Genomic DNA, 1,408 nt, shown 5'->3' on the forward strand with positions numbered 1-1,408 from the left:
CACACACACACACACACACACACACACACACACACACACACACACACACACACACACACACACACACACACACACACACACACAGATAAGAACATATTCTTGAGGCGATAAATAAATATCTAAGAAGGATTGTGTTGTTGAAGCAAGGTCTGCACAGCCTCTTTTATCCAGTCCCTTGGTTTTTTAAATTACAGCTCCGCCTCTCCATCGTGCAAGCCCACCTTGTCCATAATGCCAATGTAACGTTAAGGGGCGAGGGAGCGCCAGTCTCTATAGGGTCCAGTTGGGAACCAGGCTTGAAGAAGCTCCACCACGCGTGGCGCGCGTCTAGGAAACAACACACATAGCGCGTGGCCTGGACAGCTTTTTAGTTATTCGTTTTTTTGCATCCGCTTGATTTCTTAAAGTTTCCCTGAAGACAGGAGCTGATGTACCCCCCACTCTTGGCTCAGACTTCCTCCCGTGTGTTAATGTGGTCGGGGGGGAAACTCCTTTAACGCCAAATTTAGAAGACGTGATTTGCTGGGAGGCGGAGGAGGAGAGGGAGGAGGAGGAGGAGGAAGAGAGATGCATTTCCCGTCGGTCTCGGCGCGTCGCGCAGTCGGACTCGGACACTGGTGATGCTTGGCGGCCGTGGTTCACCGCGCGGCACCTCAGGAAAACAGGGCGTCGGAGGACGGTGTTTATGTCTGTATCATGGCCAACGGAACCGGCAATATTATGCTGAAATGTGTGGTTGTCGGGGACGGGGCGGTGGGGAAAACGTGTCTATTGATGAGCTATGCCAATGACGCCTTTCCCGAGGAGTATGTTCCCACGGTGTTTGATCATTATGCAGGTAAGTGATGAGACTTCGGTCTGTTCCGATCCGGCCAGCCGATCTGCTGTGCATCAATACATCTGTCCTGTTGATTAAAATATAAGGAACGATATATTGTATTTGGTAGCTAGGCCTGAACTTATCCAGATGTAACGTCTACTGTATAGCTTAGTTTTTCGTGTTCTGTAACGCCTTAACGTCATGTCATGGTTTAATAAAGTCCTGCACTTTGAACAATTTACAACAAGGTTCAGAAGATTTGGTCGAAAGCCCTTTATTTCCTCCGGCGCATTTTCTTGCATCTGTTGCTATAATCACAACCACTTGTTTGCAGGCTTCACATAGAAAGGGGGCGTTGGGGGGGAGGACCCCTCCCTATGTAGCCCCAATTTCCCCTAATGCCACCCCGCCCCCCTTCCCTTCTTCTCTATCTATCTATTCTCTCTCTGAGTTTATATCTGTCGTGTTCTTGCAGTGAGCGTCAATGTTGGGGGAAAGCAGTACTTGCTGGGACTCTACGACACAGCTGGTCAGGTAGGTTTTTTAAAAGAAAAATTCAACACTGGCATAGTGCCAAGCATGCCACGT

General features: G+C 49.1%; 1 protein-coding gene across 1 annotated transcript in view; it reads left to right on the forward strand.

Moving 5' to 3' along the window:
- The first annotated feature begins 234 nt into the window (after window positions 1-234).
- The window catches only part of rhoq (ras homolog family member Q), a 12,178-nt gene continuing 11,004 nt past the window's right edge, over window positions 235-1,408 (forward strand). The window contains exons 1-2 of the mRNA XM_030379264.1: window positions 235-838; window positions 1,296-1,354. Of these exons, the coding sequence (XP_030235124.1) occupies window positions 697-838; window positions 1,296-1,354 (201 nt within the window). The 5' untranslated portion in view covers window positions 235-696. The remainder of the gene's footprint in view (window positions 839-1,295; window positions 1,355-1,408) is intronic.

Source organism: Gadus morhua, chromosome 15, assembly GCF_902167405.1.
Source record: "Gadus morhua chromosome 15, gadMor3.0, whole genome shotgun sequence".
NCBI lineage: Eukaryota > Metazoa > Chordata > Actinopteri > Gadiformes > Gadidae > Gadus > Gadus morhua.